At 43.5% G+C, this 15,986-nt stretch overlaps 1 protein-coding gene across 1 annotated transcript in view; it reads left to right on the top strand.

The window, feature by feature from the left end:
• GRK7 (G protein-coupled receptor kinase 7) overlaps window positions 1-15,986 on the top strand; it is a 47,927-nt gene that overhangs the window by 27,801 nt on the left and 4,140 nt on the right. The window contains exon 3 of the mRNA XM_008066179.1: window positions 4,979-5,253. Within this exon, the coding sequence (XP_008064370.1) occupies window positions 4,979-5,253 (275 nt within the window). The remainder of the gene's footprint in view (window positions 1-4,978; window positions 5,254-15,986) is intronic.

Here is a 15,986-nt window from a genome sequence, read left to right as displayed (position 1 = left end):
CCGGAGCCCAGCAGGTCGAGGCTGCGGTGGCCAGGAGCATGCCACTGCACTCCAGCCTGGGTGACAGAATGAGACTCCAACTCAAAAAACAAAAAACAAAAATAAAACTTTCAGCCAGAACCCATGCATGGCTCAAGCCTGTAGTCCCAACACTTTGGGAGGCTGAGGCAGGAGCATTGCTTGAGGCCAGGATTTAGAAACCAAGCTGGGCAACATAGTGAGATCCCCATCCTACAGAAATAAAACATTTAATAAAACAAATAAAACATTTGTTCAAAAGTTCAAATGCAAAGTGGAAAGACTTTCACAGTAAGCACCTGTGAAATACTCATTACCTAGAGTCTTATCATTGACATTTTTAACAACTTAACGAGATGTAACTTAAATACCATAAAATCCATCCATTAAAGTGTACTGGCTTTGAGTGTTTTTACACAGGTATGAAAACATCACAACTTATTTTAGAACATTTTCTTCACACCCAAAAGAAACTTCATTATCTTTAGCAGCCATTCCCATGCCCCTGCTCTCCCAGCCCTAAGCAACCACTAATCTGTGTTCTCTCTATGGAATTGCGTATTTTGGACAATTCATATAAATGGGATTATACAATAATATATGGTCATTTGCGACTGACTTCTTCCATTTAGCATGATCCTTTCAAGGCTCATCCATGTTGGAGCATGTAGCAGTACTTCATGTATTTTCTACGGCCAGATAATATTCCTGAGTTTATCATTAACATGCTGCTAGGTTTGCTTTTTCACTTGTCTATCTGTCTCCCTGTCTTGTATCCATCCATGTAATCTGTCTTCTATCTTTTTTTGAGTCAGAGTCTCACTCTGTCGCGCAGGCTGGAGTGCAGTGGCACGCTGCTCATGACCACTGCTGCCTCGACCTGCTGGGCTACAGCAATCCTTCCGCCTCAGCCTTCCAAGTAGTTGGAACTACAGATGCACGCCCAGTTAATTTTTTGATTTTTTTTTTTTTTTTTGAGTTGGAGTCTCACTCTGTCACCCAGACTGGAGTGCAGTGGCCGCTCCCGGCCCCCGCAGCCTCAACCTGCTGGGCTCTGGCAATCCTTCCACCTCAGCCCTCCAAGTAACTGTAACTACAGGCATGCACTACCACGTCCAGCTAATTTTTTACATTTATTGTAGAGATGAGGTCTCACCAAGTTGCCCAGGCGGGTCTTGAACCCACGGGCTCAGGCAATCCACTCATCTCAGCCTCCCAAGGCGTGGGGTTACAGGCTGAGCCACCGAGCCTGGCAATTTTTTAATTTATTATAGAGATGAGATCTCACCATGTTGCCCAGGCTGGTCTCGAACCCATGGGCTCAGGCAATCCTCTCGCCTCTGCCTCCCAAAATGCTGGGATTACAGGCATGAGCCACCGTGCTCAGCCCTGCTGTCTATCTTTTATGTTATTTCCAAGTAAGCTGGCTTCCCTTTTTCCCAACCCTCAACACTATTAGTTTTCACACCTCTCAAATATAGCTCATATCACTACCCTGCGGGCAAAGGAGGCTGGGATATTAGTGTCTTTAGGCATCGGGCCTCTAAGGTAGAGGGAGGCAAGGGAAAGGATGGGCTATGAATGGGTTTTTCTACCCAGGCATGCAGAGTTTCTCAATCTCATCAACATCTCTTTTTCCAACCCAGGTTGTCCAGTGGCTGTTCTACTGTGCTATCCCCTCCCACCATGGCATCCCACAAATCCCAAATCCCAGAAATGCCACACTCTTTAAAGTTCTCTGAACACTCCACATTTTTCCTGACCCCATTTCTTGCACATGCTCATTCCCTGGGCAACCTTCTGGGTGTCATAAGTTCTTCCCTCATGATTCAGCTCAGTGTGGCTCTTCAGTGAAATATCCCCAACACACACACACACACACACACACACACACACCCCTCAGGCCTCTCTGCACTTGCTTCACACTCCCATTATGGCATTTGCTCTACTTTATTGAATTAACCTTCTGACCTGCCTGTCTCTACCAGTCTCTAAATCCTCAAGGGCAGAGGCCAGGCCTTACATGTCTTGGTATCCCTGGAACACATCACAGGGCATGACTCAACCAATGTTTTCTGCGTAATGAATGGAAAACATCTCGTCACCGTCTTTACTGGTGTTTATTTAACAAGTGTTTTGTTGGGCATGCATCAAGTGAGGCCCTGATAAGTGCCTGGATTTGGATACAAAGATGAGTAAGCCTATATCCTGGGCCTCAGAGGCGCCTGCAGGACCGTTTTGTCTGGACAAATGTAAAACTGGACAAGATGCCAGGGCAACAGATGTAAACTGGGACTGTCCCAGGCCAACCGGAACATATGGTCACTCAAATTATACACTGGCTTCTCTGAAAACAGCAATGCTATGCTGACTCAGCCTCAGCCTGTTAGACCCTAGTCACTTACAGAATTTTCTTGTATAGCCAATTACTCTTTATTAGCACTACTTGGATTGTTTATGTTTTTTCATGATTGTGATCCATGTAGAAATTAGCTAAGAAATTTCATGTTTCTAAAGCATTACATATACTGTGTATATTAAAAACATATACTAGGCTGGGCACTGTGGCTCACTGTAATCTCAGCACTTTGAGAGGCTGAGACAAGAGGATTGCCTGAGCCCACGAGTTTCAGACCAGCCTAGGCAACTTGGCAAGACCTCCTCTCTACAATAAACCAAAAAAGTAGCCAGGCGTAGTGGGGCATGCCTGTAGTTCCAGCTACTTGGAAAACTGAGGTGGAAGGATCGCCTAAGCCCAGGAGGTTGAGGCTGTGGTGGCCATGAGTGTGCAACTGCAGTCCAGCCTGGGCAACAGAGTGAGCTTCTGACTCAAAAAAAAAAAAAAAAAAAAAAGAGTATAGAGTTTTAGTTTTGCAAGATGAAAAAAGTGCTGGAGATTGGTTGCACAACAGGGTGAATGTAATTAACACTACTGAATTTACACTAAAAAATGGTTCAGATGGTAAATTTTATGTGTATTTTACCACACATGCTACAAGTATATTATCATAATTATATTTCATGCAATTATATATAATATATTATGTATTATATTACACATGTATATATTACACATAAATACATGAGTGTATTACTTTGTCTATTACATTATATATGTATATTACATTATATGTCTATTACATTACATAAGTATGTTACATTATATGAGCATATTATATAAATGTTACATACAATTATATATGTGTGTGCATGTTTGGGGGGACCGCCCCAAAACCAGAATTTATTTATTAAAAATAATGTATTTATTCTCACATGTTTAAACTTCAGTCACTTTCAAAGTAGTTAAAGTCATTTTCACTCTCCGTTTGAAGCAATACACCTATAGACACTGCTCAAAACAGTTTCTGAGCATGTCCATTTGCCTTTTAGTGCCTCTGCCCTTTTGTGCTTCACCTCTTCCAGATCAGCAAAACGTATCCCTTTGAGGAACTTTTTCATCCGGGAGACAAAGAAAAGTCCCTCAGGGCAAGATTGGGTGAATAGGGAGCGTGGGACCCAGGGGCCATGCCGACCCAGGGGCCATGCCGTTTTTAGTACAAAAACTGCTGAACCTCAGTGCACTGTAGGCAGGTGCATTGTCAAGGTAGGAAAGAACCAGTCACCTGTGTGCCACAACAAGGACATTTCTTCCACAAATTGTGAGGCAACCTTCTCAAAACTTCCAGATAAAAACTTTGGTTCACCATTTGATCCGAAGAACAAATTCCAAGTGTGTTGTAAAAGACTTGCCCTCCAAAAGACAGTTCTGTTTTTTCAGTGTTGGGAGGTTCTCTCTCATGCACATGCGTGCGCGTGCACACACACACACACACACACACACACACACACACACACACGACCATTTGGCATATATTGAAAGTAGAGGAGTGCCTACAATATATAGTCATTCATGTTAAATGAAATTTCATGCATCGAATTTTTTTTTCTTGAGTCAGAATCTCACTCTCAACCAGGCTGGAGTGCAGTGGCACATTCATAGCTCACTGCAGCCTCAAACTCCTTAGCTCAGGCAATCCTCCGGCAGGCTGGTCTCAAACTCCTGGGCTCAAGTGATCCTCCCGCCTCATGGGCCACTGCGCCTGGCCAATGTGCAGAATTTTTAAAATTAAAATGATAGTGTTAATTATTCAATGCAGAGACAGGCAGAGATGTGTGATGTTAATGTTATTACATGGCAAATAGAGTAAGAAACATCATAAACTAGATATTACTTTCTGAATATTTAATATTAATAATAAAATGTTAAGCCTTAAACAAAAATATGCATCTAGTTTTTTTTTTAATCTGTCGATAAAAAAAGTGGAGATCTTAGATTCATCCACTTGAACTATTCATCTCAAAGATGAGGGTGATGAGGCCGGGATTGGTGGCTCAACCTGTAATCCCAGCACTTTGGGAGGTCAGGGGGAGTGGATTGCCTGAGCCCACAGGTTCGAGACCAGCATGGCCAACTTGGTGAGTCCTCGTCTCTACAATAAATGAAAAATCAGCCAGACATGGTAGCACGTGCCTGTAGTTCCGGCTACTTGGAAGGCTGAGGTGGAAGGATCGCCAGAGCCCAGCAGGTCAACACTGGAGTGGCTGTGAGTGTGCCACTGCGCTCCAGCCTGGGTAGCAGAGTGAGACTCCCACTCAAAAAAAGAAAAAGATGAGGGTGATGAGACAAAGAGGTTAAGTGATTTTCCCACTTTTATAATGATCTCAGCCACCAAGTCTTTATTTCATTAGCCGGAATGGATCACATGGCCTCCCTGGCTGCACTGGGTGCTGCTGGGAAAGCCAAGAAGGAGTAGATTAGACACATTGCCACTCCACACAAATTAGTCTCCCTGATCAAGGAAAGAAAAGGAGGAGTATTGGTTAGACAGCCAGCAGTGTCTACTACACTCACCTTAGTGTTTTTGTTTTGTTTTGTCTTTTTTTTTTTGCGGTGTTATAGGCTGGAACCAATGGTTACATGGCTCCTGAAATCCTAATGGATAAGGTGAGTTATTCCTATCCTGTTGACTGGTTTGCAATGGGATGCAGTATTTATGAAATGGTTGCTGGACGAACACCATTCAAAGATTTCAAGGAAAAACTCAGTAAGGAGGATCTAAAGCACAGAACGCTGCAAGAGGAAGTCAAATTCCAACATGACAACTTCACAGAGGAAGCAAAGGATATTTGCAGACTCTTCTTGGCTAAGAAACCAGAGCAACGCTTAGGAAGCAGGTAAACTACCATGTAACAGACAATTGCTGATATCAGTATTGTCCACAGTAATTTCGAGAATACTTTAGATTTGTGGCAAAATCTTGGAATTAAGTATTATTACTTTCCTATCATTATCTGCATATTATAGGGTTAAGTATTTCTGATACTTTCAAATACTATGAGTGCTTGATATGGAACAAACTCCAAGATGTATTTTAAGGTGAAAAAATGAAGTGCAAAACAGCTTGCAATAAAAAAGAGAAAAATAGCCGGGTGCGGTGGCTCGCGCCTGTAATCCCAGCACTTTGAGAGGCCGAGGTAAGAGGATTTCCTGAGCCCACAGGTTCAAGACTAGCCTGGGCAACTTGGCAAAACCTCATCTCTACAATAAATAAAAAAATAAGCCGTATGTGGTAGCGCGCACCTGTAGTTCCAGTTACTTGGAAGGCTGAGGTGGAAGGATTGCCTGAGCCGAGCAGATACAAGCTGCAGTGGCTGTGAGCATGCCACTGCACTCCAGTCTTGTCGACAGAGTGACACTCTGACTCAAAAAAAAAGAGAGAGAGAGAGAGAAAGAATATGTAACTTAAATAGTTATATAGAATATTTCAAGGAATTTATAAGATTGTTTACTTCTGGCCGGGCTCGGTGGCTCAGCCTGTAAATCCCGCACTTTGGGAGACCGAGGTGAGTGAATTGCCTGAGCCCCCGGGTTTGAGACCCGCCCAGGCAACTTGGCGAGACCTCATCTCTACAATAAATCAAAAATTAGCCGGGCGTGGTAGCGCGCACCTGTAGTTCCAGCTACTCGGAAGGCTGAGGCGGAAGGATCGCCGGAGCCCAGCAGGTCGAGGCTGCGGTGGCTGGGAGCGGCCACTGTGAGACTCCAACTCAAGAAAGAAAAGAAAAAGATTGTTTACTTTTGATAAAGGGAAATTGGGGACTCATGACAGGAGTACAAATCAGGATTCTCACGATAGATCCCTGTTGTCTTTTGAATTTTGAACCATATGAATGTATTATCAATTCAAAAATAATTAAAATAAAAACGTTTACAATTATCAGTCATACCTCTGGAAAATTCTGTTCCTTTCAAATATCTCCCATAGGATATCATCACTTATTCAGCTATTTAGTGAGTACAACGGATGTTGCTAGTTGATAAGAACAGTTAAGATGCATTTTAGGAAAGCTAAATTTTTGTTATTGTTGTTGAGTTGGAGTCTCACTCTGCCACCCAGGCTGGAGGGCAGTGGCATGCTCACAGCTATTGCAGCCTCGACCTGCTGGGCTCAGGCGATCCTTCTGCCTCAGCCTTCCAAGTAGCTGGAACTACAGGTATATACCACCACAGCCGGCTAATTTTTTTATTTATTGTAGAGATGAGGTCTCATCAAGATGTCCAGGCTAGTCTCGAACCCAGGCAATCCCCTCACCTCGGCCTCCCAAAGTGCAGGGATTTCAGGCACGAGCCACCACACCCGGCAGGAAAGTTAAATTTTATTGTTTATAATGAAATAATAATACCAAGATATTTTAGAAGAAAAAATAAATAGAATTTGATCTGTAAAAAGACTTTTGGCAGTGGGTGACTATGTTTTGTAGGAAGAAAATTGAGAGTTGTAATTCATGTTCCATGCTAATATACTGGCCATTTTACCTCAAGCAATTAAATTACTTTATTTGGGTCTCAATATTCTCATATATAAAATGGCAGGTTTATGAGTGTGGTGGTTAATTTTGCATGTCAAATTGGCTAGACCACAGTACCCAGATATTTGGTCAGACATTATTCTAGATGTTTCTGTGCAGATTTTTAGATGAGATTAACATTTATAAAGTATATTACCCTCCAAACTGTGAGTAGGCCTCATCCAGTTGAAGGCTTTGATAGAAAAAGACTACCCTCCTCGAGAAAATGGGAATTCACAACATGATTGAAATTTTGGGTTCAAACTGCACTTCTTTCTTAGGTTTCCAGTCTGCTGGGCTAACCTGCTGCCTTTGGACTTGCTAGACCTCAACAATCAGCTTCTACTTATTTTTTCTTTTTGTGATCAATTTCTTAAAATAAATTTATATATGTATTATATATGTTATATATATTTTTCACATTATCAAGGAGGAAACACTTTCTTTTTTATATATTATTATTATTATTGAAGCAGAGTCTTACTGTGTTGCCCAGGTTGGTATCAAACTCCTGGCCTCAAGTGATCTCCTGCCTCAGCCTCCCAAATTTCTGAGTGTGAGCTACCGCACCCAGCTCAGAAACACTTTCTCTACCCTCATGTTCAGTTATTGGAGACCTGCAAATGAAACTGACAAAAAATAGATTAGCAAGGGAAAAAATAGATTTCCAGTCACATACATAGGCAGGAATTCACAGAAAATTGTGACTAGGAGATGACAATCTTAATAAATAAAAGCAAGGGGGAGAAGGGCACTTGGGAAAAGCAAATGACTTCTTGCAGGGAGAGTGAAAAGAAAGGACACTTATGGGAAAACAAATGACTTTTAGGAACGATAAACGGATCCTTAGAAGAATAACAGGAAGCTATGCTGGCTTTGTGACAATGTCTGTCTAGGTGTGGTGCTTTCTCTGTCCCCAGTGACAGGAGTTAATCTTCCCTGCTTGGGAAACTCCCAGGCAGGTAATTTATGACAGTTGAGTTCTTTTGGAGCTCTGCTTTTAGGTAGGATGGGGAATACATTTGTTGATTTGCAAGTCACTTCAGCTCAAAATAATTTTTAGTCTGGTTGTGGTGGCTCATGCCTGTAATACCAGCACTTTGGGAAATGGAGGCAAGAGGAGTGCCTGAGCCCAAGGGTTCGAGACCAGCCTGGGCAACTTGGTGAGATCTCATCTCTACAATACATTAAAAAATTAGCCAGGCGTGGTGGCACACATCTATAGTTCCAGCTACAGAATGAAAGATTGCTTGGCCCAGCAGGTTGAGGCTAGAGTGGCCATGAGTGTGCCATTGCACTCCAGCCTGGGCGATAGTGAGACTTCAACTCAATAATAATAATAATATTAAGAAGAAGAAGAAGAAGAAGAAGATTTTTTATGTCATAATGGTGCATTCTGGACTTCTTCAACATCCTGTTGGTTGTCTGTCTCCATATGACCCTGATGAAAAAAGTGGGTTATTTTGAGGTTTAGATATAATGTATGTAAAGGTGGATATAATGTGTGTTAGGGACTTGTTACTAAGTGATAGCAATTATTATTAATTTTTCTGATATTTCTATTATTAATCATTAATTTTTCTAATGGAAACATCAGACAATATTTTGACTAAACTGTGAGACTGTCTTAAATTACTTGGACTGAATTGTTAAAATCTAAAAAATACATAGAAATATAAAATCTACAACCATAGAGTAGTATGACTGATTTTAAACATAACACCAGAGCTTAGGCAAACAAATTACTCTAATTGTTCTAAGTAGTTGCCATTGAAGACTATCTATCTATTTAAAGAGATGGGATCTTGCTATGTTGCCTGGGCTGCACATGAACTCCTGGGCTTAAGGGATCCTCCCATTTTAGCCTCCCAAGTAGCTGGGACTACTGGTATTTTTGCCACACTGCTCGGCACATTGGAGGCATTAGAAGAAGGCTGCCTTAGCTCAAAATGAGTGTGGAAGCAAGCTTTTCACTTTCGACCTAATTTTTAAAAATAGTCAAACAACATTCATTTGTAATAACTTTCAAAGCATGATGACAAATAACCAAACTAAATAGTGACTATTTGAAATTAGATAGGCCAGGCACGGTGACTCACGCCTATAATCCCAGCACTTTGGGAGGCCAAGGTGAGAGGATTTCCTGAGCCCACGGGTTCAAGACCAGCCTGGTCAACTTGGCGAGACCTCATTTCTACAATAAATCAAAAAAAGTAGCCAGACATAGTGGTGTGTGCCTGTAGTTTCAGCTACTTGGAAGGCTGAGGCAGAAGGATCCCCTGAGCCTAGCAGGTCGAGGCTGTGGTGACTGTGAGCATGCCACTGTACTCCAGCCTGGGTGACAGAGTGAGACTCCAACTCAAAAAAAAAAAGAAAAGAAAAAGAAAAAGAAATTAGATGAACTCTACATTATGTAGAAGTAAAATACTGAACTGATTTCCCTGTGTAGAGTCCAGTGTTATATTGGCAAGGTCAGAACAGGCTATGTTCTGATAACAAGCAAACCCCAAAGTCTCAGAAGCTTAAAGTTTAAAAATTATTTCTCATTCACAAAAAGTCCACTATGGGCTCAGTGACTCTTTAGGGCATCTCTCTTCCAAGTTGTGTCTCAGGGATCCAGGCTGCTTTTATCTGCAGCTACTGGGGAACTTGTGGCTATGACTGAGGCAAGAGAAAGAGCAGAGAGAACTTGTAGAGCTTCTTACTGCCTCAGTCGGTAAGTGACACTTTACACTCCACACACTCTTCTGTTGTCCAGAACTCATCCTCCGTCTCTGCCTAAGAGTGAGGGAACTGACTAGTGTTGTCTTCTGTATGCCTAGGAATGAGAGGCAAACTGGATGTGGTGGCCATTAACAAACACTGACCACCTCTACCCTCCTGGCCCTCAAGTTCAGCAAGTATCAGAGGGCTTTCAAGCAGTGGCTGTGTCAGTAGGAAAGCAAACCATCTCTTTAGATCAGGGGCCCCCAACTTCTGGTCCATGGACCAGTACTAGTCCATGACCTGTTAAGAATTGGGCCTCATGGCAGGAGGTGAGAGGCAGGAGAGTGAGCGAAGCTTCATCTGTATTTACAGTTGTTCTCAAGCACTCACATTACCACCTGAGCTCCACTTTTTTTTTAAATTTGGAGTCTCACTCCGCCGCCCAGGCTGGAGTGCAGTGGCTCACTCACGGCCACCCCAATGTCAACCTGCTGGGCTCTGATTATTCTTCCGCCTCAGCCCTCCAAGTAGCCAGAACTACAGGCACGTGCTACTACTCCTGGCTAATTTTTTATTTATTGTAGAGACGAGGTCTCACTAAGTTGGCCATGCTGGTCTCAAACCCACGGGTTCAGCCAATGCACTTGGGAGCCTTTGGCCTCCCAAAGTGCTGAGATTATAGGCTGAACCACCAAGCCTGGCTGAGCTCTGCTTCCTATCAGATCAATGGCGGCAATAGAGTCTCACAGATATGCAAACTCTATTGTGAACTGCTCATGTGAGGGATCTAGGTTGTGCACTCCTTTGAGAATGTAATGCCTAATGTTCTGAGGTAGAGTTGAGGCAGTGATGCTAGTGCTGGGGAGAGGCTGCAAATACAGATTCACATTAGCAATGAGGTTTGACTGCACAGAAGCCATAATAAAACAATTGCTTGCAGACTCATATCAAAAGCTATCAGTGAGATGCAAGTGAGTTGATCTACTTCAATTGTACAACTGCATCTGGTAGCAGACTTTAAATCAGAATCTGACACTAATTTTAGCCTATGCATGGTCCACCCTTTATTTTACTACACTTGATCCTAACCAAAAGGCCGAGAAGCGGCGCCCTTTATTTTATTTACCATTTCCATCTGCGCCTCTTTCCCATACTGCACACTTGTCCCAGTCACAGTTTTGATAAGTTCACAAGCTAACCCTAGCAAAATGGGTAAAAAACAAACATCCATGGAGAGCTTCTTTGAAAGGGGGAAAGACCCAATGATGAGACAGCAGAAGACTCTAAGACTGCCAACAAAAAGAAAGCTACATTTAAAAGAAAATGCTAAGCGTCCTACTTACATTACGGATTTATTGCAACAGAAGATTCATATTCTCCAAGCCTGCTTTGTAAAATAAGTGCCAACCGGCTATCCAATGAAGCCAGGAAACCTTCAAAACTGCTTGACCACAGGGACACCAAGCACCCTGCCTTTGGAGTTTGTCGAAAGAAAAAAAATACATGAATATGAACAACAGAAGCAATTATTGAAGCTCATCACTTCATTCAATGTGTCTGCACTGAGAGCATCATCCTTAGCGGTGAACTGATTACTAAAGCTAAGAAGACCTTTCCTGTTGGTGAAGAGTTGATGCTGCCTGCTGCTAAGGACATTTGTCGTGAACTTTTAGGAGAGGCTACAGTTCAAAAGGTGGCACGTGTTCCTCTTTCCGCTAGCACCATAACTAGATGAATTGATGAAATAGCAGAGGATACTGAGGCACAATTGTTCAAGAGGATTAATGAGTCACTATGGTATGCAGTCCAGGTCTACAAGTCTACCAGTGTTGACAACAAAGCAACAGCCGGGCTCGGTGGCTCAGCATGTAATCCCGCGCCTTTGGGAGACTGAAGTGAGTGGATTGCCTGAGCCCGCGGGTTCGACACCCGCCTGGGCAGCGAGAGCTCATCTCTACAATAAATCAAAAAATCAGCCGGGCGTGGTAGCGCATGCCTATAATTCCGGCTCCTTGGAAGGCTGAGGCGGAAGGATCGCCGGAGCCCAGCAGGTCAAGGCTGCGGTGGCCGGGAGCAGCCACTGCACTCCAGTCTGGGCGACAGAGTGAGACTCCAACTCAAAAAAAAAAAAAAGGCAACAATGCTTGTTTTCACGTGGTACATTTTCAGGAGGATATGTATGAGGATATGTTATGGGCACTTTTGTTGCCTATCAATACCACAGCTGCAGAACTGTTCAAGTCTTTGAATGATTATGCATCAGGAAAACTGAACTGGTTATTTTGTGTCAGTATGTGCCCTACGGGTGCATCTGATTGGGTTGCTGAAGAACATAAAGGAAATCTAGTTGCAGGTAAACAAGCTCAGGGCTCCCACTGATTCTGCATTATGGTGAGTTGTATAATGATTTTATTACAATGTCATAATAATGGAAATAAAGTGCACGATAAATGTAATGCACTTGAATCAACCTGAAACCAGATTTCCCCTCACCCCACCCCGCCCCAGTCTGTGGAAAAATCATCTTCTACAAAACCGGTCCCTGATGCCAAAAAGGTTGGGGACCACTGCTTTAGGTGACTTCCCTGAAGGAATTAGGTGTTTGAAAATCGATCACAATACTTTGTTAAGCACATTTTGCATTTATAAAGTGAAATATTGACAAACTTCTTCAGAAAAATACCTTAAAGCACTGGACCATTTCCTGAAATTGTTTCATCAAGCAAAGTCTTTTTTTATAAAGCATCTGTTGTTGTGACTGTTTTGAATAAGACTGTTTACAACATCAGGGAAAAGGCATATAAAAAACAGCTGTTCGGTGACAGAGAAAACCTTCCAACATTTTTTTCCTACTGACTCTCTAATTGCAGAATTTTCCCCAACTTTATTCTAGCTCTTTCTATTTTTGAAAAAATTTATTCAAATAAAATAAGGTTGGATTAATGTGGTGGGTAGCCTCCAAGCCAAGGCAAATGCCTAGACAGCATGTTACACAGGGGAGCGTTCAAGTGCCCCCTCTCCACTGTGTTCTCAAGCCTTTGAAATAAATGAAAAACCCTTCTCCTTCTTGAGACATCACTGAAGAGGATTACCTTCCTTGCCTCTATGGGCCTGGGAGTTAATTTTGCAGAGAAACCTAAGCTTTTTTGAGCATCTCACAGGGGCTCCAGATGGCATCAACTACAATGTCTTCCAATAGAATAAAAGGTAAAGATCACTTGAGTTTTTTTAAAGGTTTTATTCAGATCAGTCAGTGCCACAGAACAAGAGCAAATCATCATGCAAGTCTGTGACTGAGGTGCTTTGCCAACACGCAATTTCATGCCAATACCCACCGTTCTTGGCAGACCTAATCCCAGTGTGGTCTTCACATAAGGGCAGGTGGCATCCTTGCTTTACTGACTGTTATAAGAAAATCCATTGTAATCTTTGTGCAGGGTTCCATAACACAAGGGCCTCTGTTAATGCTCTGAAATATGTTCCCCTCCAGTGAGCAGAAGTCTTCCTCGCAGCGACTGGTTGGCTTTTACAATGATGCCTCCATTAACAGACTCTCCTGTTTGTTCAGAGTGTACTGCACAATGATAGCCCCAAAGAGCCTGGCACAGAGCTGCCAGGGAGAGACTCAAGAGTAAAATTGTCAGGCTGGGAGGGGTGGCTCAAGCCTATAATGCCAGCACTTTGGGAGCCTGAGGCGAGAGGATTGCCTGAGCCTGTGGGTTTGAGACCAGCCTGGGCAACATGGTGAGACCTCGTCTCTACAACAAATCAAAAAATCAACCGGGCGTGGTAGTGCATGCCTATAGTTCTGGCTACTTGGAAGGTTGAGGCAGAAGGATCACCGGAGCCCAGCAGGTCAAGGCTGCGGTGGCTGGGAGTGTGCCACTGCCCTCCAGCTGGGAGACAGAGTGAGACTCCAACTCAAAAAAAAAAAAGAGTGAAATTGTCTTCATGCTGTCTGAATGACAGAACTCTGGTGAGAATTACTGGTGTAAAAACATCAAAGTGGTCTGCTTTGGAGTGACCAGACACAAGGGCAAGGAATTGAGACTGAGAAGCATAGTCTTCATTGGTAGCAACCGTCACAGATATTTCTTGGGAAGAAGTATACGGCATGAGTCCTGCCCTGCGGGCACATCTGGTTGGGTTGTTGAAGAACATGAAGGAAATCTCAAAGTGATCTGCCCTTCCCTTGCCTTTCATAATGAGTTGCAAAAGAGCCACGGTCAGCCACCCATGCTGGACAAACCAAGGCCACTTGGGCCTGGTGTGCTTGAGATACTATCTGAGAACTGTTCGTCCTGATATGAAGACTGGCCTGCAGGTCTCCTAAGGTTACCAACTCCTGGGTGCTCGCCGTTATCTATGTTAAAGCTGCTTAGAAGCTGGGCTCGGTGGCTCAGCCTGTAATCCCGCACCTTGGGAGGCTGAGGTGAGTGGACCGCCTGAGCCCGTGGGTTCGAGACCCGCCTGGGCAACTTGGCGAGACCTCATCTCTACAATAAATCAAAAATCAGCCGGGCGTGGTAGCACGCGCCTGTAATTCCGGCTACTTGGAAGGCTGAGGCGGAAGGATCGCCAGAGCCCAGCAGGTCGAGGCTGCGGTGGCCGGGAGCAGCCACTGCACTCCAGTCTGGGAGACAGAGTGAGACTCCAATTCAAAAACAACAACAACAAAGCTGCTTAGAGTAAGTTGAAGTGCCCCTTTAACTTGGGGCTGTGTTCATGCTTGCCAGCCGTCGTGGTAGTGATACAGGCCCCTTCCTTATGGTGCTTAGTCCCATTCCAGCAACTTCATTCTCTTGAAGACATGCACGTTGGGGGTTTATTCCGGACCTATTTGGATGGAATTCTAGTTCTATCCTTCTTCTGCCACATTTTTAAATCCATGTGATACCTTAGAAAGGTGAATGTGCCTGTGTAAAGTATGCCTCAATCAACCTGACTTTTTTTTTAAAAATCTATCTTTGGGCCAGGCTCAGTGGCTCAACCTGTAATCCCAGCGCTTTGGGAGGCCGAGGTAAGTGGATTGCCTGAGCCCATGGGTTCAAGATCAGCCCAGGCAACCTGGTGAGACCTCATCTCTACAATAAGTCAAAAATTAGCCGGGCGTGGTAGCGCGTGCCTGTAGTTCCAGCTACTTGGAAGGCTGAGGTGGAAGGATTGCCAGAGCCCAGCAGGTCGGGTGGCTGTGAGCATACCACTGCACTCCAGCCTGGGACAGAGCGAGACTCCAACTCAAAAAAAAAAAATCTATCTTTAAAACTTCAAATATCTCAGTAACTCTCCCTCCCTTAATCTACAAAATGTAAACCACACTCAAAACAGTAGGTTCTAGTAGTTGGCGAGTCTGTATTTTCCTTTCTTACAGTTGATGGAGTCTTGGTGGCTTTTGGAAGAAAAGAGACACCTTGTAGCACCTCTTGATGCAGCTTTCCTCTTGATATGCAAGAAGTTCTGGAAGTTCTGGAAGGGGCTGAACCTGAGTCACAAGGAATGACTGGACAGCAAATGCCTCCACTGTGTTTCATTTCCATAATAAAATTTGATTAATTTTTCCTTTGAAAAAGTCACCTGTTTACTCTGGCTTCTTCAAGTGTACATTGAATGCAGAAGCAAGTAAAGAAGTTAAAAATAAGGAATCAGCCTGGTGTGGTAGCTCACACCTATAATCCCAGCACTTTGGGAAGCAGAGGCGAGAGGATTGCCTGAGTTCAGGGATTCAAGACCAACCTGGGCAACTTGACGAGGCCTTGCCTCTACAGTAAAATTAAAAAATTAGCCAGGTGTGGTGATGTACACCTGTGGTTCCAGATACTTGGAAGGCTGAAGCAGAAGGATCGCCTGAGCCCAGCAGGACGAGGCTGCAGTGGCCGTGAGCATGCCACTGCATTCTAGCCCGGGTGACAGAGTGAGACTCCTACTCCAAAACAAAACAAAACAAAACAAAACAAAACAAAACAGGAATCAGAGACGCAGGGTCGTTGTGCTGGTTAAATGTAATAATGTAAGTGAAGAGCTTAACATTGTGTTAGCTGACAGTAGGCCCTGAATAAATGTTAGTTATCCTCGTTCTTGTTATGAATTGTGCCATTATTGTGTTTCATCTTTTGTCATCTCATGGGGTAGTATTGAAGTTATCATCTGACATGGTGAGGAATGTCTGAAGGGTATATACAGGGCTAGCTCTGAATCCTTTCCCAAAAAGCTTTCTGATATCTTGAATGGAAAATGTGAAAGAGAGACCATGAATATGATCATGATTAATGTCTTTTATGGTTGATTTATGGAAGAAATTGACTTTTTTTTTTTTTTTGAGTTGGAGTCTCACTCTGTTGCCCAGACTGGAGTGC

This window comes from Carlito syrichta, unplaced genomic scaffold, assembly GCF_000164805.1.
Source record: "Carlito syrichta isolate Samal-C Ts95f unplaced genomic scaffold, Tarsius_syrichta-2.0.1 Scaffold308852, whole genome shotgun sequence".
Taxonomy (NCBI): domain Eukaryota; kingdom Metazoa; phylum Chordata; class Mammalia; order Primates; family Tarsiidae; genus Carlito; species Carlito syrichta.
This window is presented reverse-complemented; position numbering and strand designations above follow the sequence as displayed.